This window comes from Chiloscyllium plagiosum, unplaced genomic scaffold (genome assembly GCF_004010195.1).
Source record: "Chiloscyllium plagiosum isolate BGI_BamShark_2017 unplaced genomic scaffold, ASM401019v2 scaf_55487, whole genome shotgun sequence".
Classification (NCBI taxonomy): Eukaryota; Metazoa; Chordata; class Chondrichthyes; order Orectolobiformes; family Hemiscylliidae; genus Chiloscyllium; species Chiloscyllium plagiosum.
Genome location: NW_025153601.1, coordinates 1 through 1,414, shown reverse-complemented (window position 1 = coordinate 1,414; position 1,414 = coordinate 1). Strand labels below are relative to the sequence as shown.

General features: G+C 41.2%; 1 protein-coding gene across 1 annotated transcript; it reads right to left on the bottom strand.

Moving 5' to 3' along the window:
- Positions 1-30: 30 nt before the first annotated feature.
- Positions 31-1,379, bottom strand: LOC122545107 (inosine-uridine preferring nucleoside hydrolase-like). Its single transcript, XM_043684273.1, has 2 exons — positions 1,053-1,379; positions 31-659 (listed from the first exon to the last, which is right to left on the bottom strand). The coding sequence occupies exons 1-2, from the start codon at positions 1,257-1,259 to the stop codon at positions 312-314; spliced, it is 555 nt and encodes a 184-aa protein (XP_043540208.1). The 5' UTR covers positions 1,260-1,379; the 3' UTR covers positions 31-311.
- Between the last annotated feature and the right edge of the window lie 35 nt (positions 1,380-1,414).

Genomic DNA, 1,414 nt, shown 5'->3' with positions numbered 1-1,414 from the left:
AAGTTAGGTCTAGGCAGCAAATTCTGCATGACCCCAGTTGTACAGAAGGAGAAAGATGGAATGCCTGCAGAAGAGCATTAGAATAATCAACTTTGAGAGATGGTAAAGGCATGAATGAAAGTTTTCATAGCAGATGAGTTGATGCCAGGCAGACACAAGCAGTGTAACTGTGATAAAGGTATTAGCAATGTATCAGCATGTTGTCTAAATTTGGCTAAGTTTGTACTGCATTAGAGTTTACTTCCTAAATAATACAACATGAAATATATGTTCACTTTTCCTTTCTTTCCCCATTAAAAGCTTGCAGCATCCTATTTCACAGCATTAACCAACAGTTGCTTAAACTTTTCCATGTCACATTTCAGAAAGACAACAGCTTTGTGCTTTAGTTTCAGGAGATCAAGGGTATCTAGAACCATCATCCCTCTGGTCAATGCTCCATGCAGTTCCACACTTACCCCATACACTGCATGTTCAGTGACAACAGACTCATCAATTGCAGCAGCCATTGCATAGGAATCACAGGACACAAACCCCTGTCCAAAATACAACTCTTTGTTGCCTTGATCATCTTTGACATACTGAGTAGTAAGTGCAGTTATATTCTTCATGAATCGAGCTTTTTCAGTATTTTGATTTATCCATTTATGAAAAAAGTCCTGCAATTCAAGAGAAAAGGTGATAATATTTCATTCACTGAAAGAGCATCTAGCCCAGACATCAATAATATTTTGAATAACGGCAGATAAGGGACTGGGGTGTTCAAGAACAATGGTAGTCTTCTTCTCTACAGGTCAGCAGGTTGATTAAAAAACAAACTGTCTGCTCACTTTGGAAGTTTCTGAGGGCTTTTCGTTCCTCACTGGTGTTAATTACCTTTTACAGAGTAGTGATGCTAGGATTACAAACCTGGAGCCAATCAAAGAGGCCAGCAGCTTCCTGAGACAGTATCTCCTCCCAAGTGACAGACAGAGTATTAAAAGGCTGTGGGGGTAGCTGACAAATTGTGCCCCAAATCCTGAGATTGTTGCTGCATATTTTGAAGAACTTACCCACGGTAATCGATGACGGAGACTGTATTCCCAGGTGGCAATGTGAGTGGGGCATGTAAAGTGGCTGAGGACAATGGAAGCTGCTTCTGGGTCAGTAACAAAGTTAAACTCACTGCAGACTCTCACATTCCCTCGGGCTGAAAATAAAGCAGACATCGTAAATGTTGAGAACACGATAATTGACATAATGTAGCGGTAATTGGCCATCTTGGAGGTTAGACCTTTACTAAGCTTCAGATGGAAAGGGTGGAGGGTGGCCTTCCTGCCTGAAGATCTACTGAAACTCTTAGGAAACTGCTCAAGGCTGACTTTAGAACCACATCTTACCATTGGTGGATCAACTGCCCAGCAAATTCAGTAAA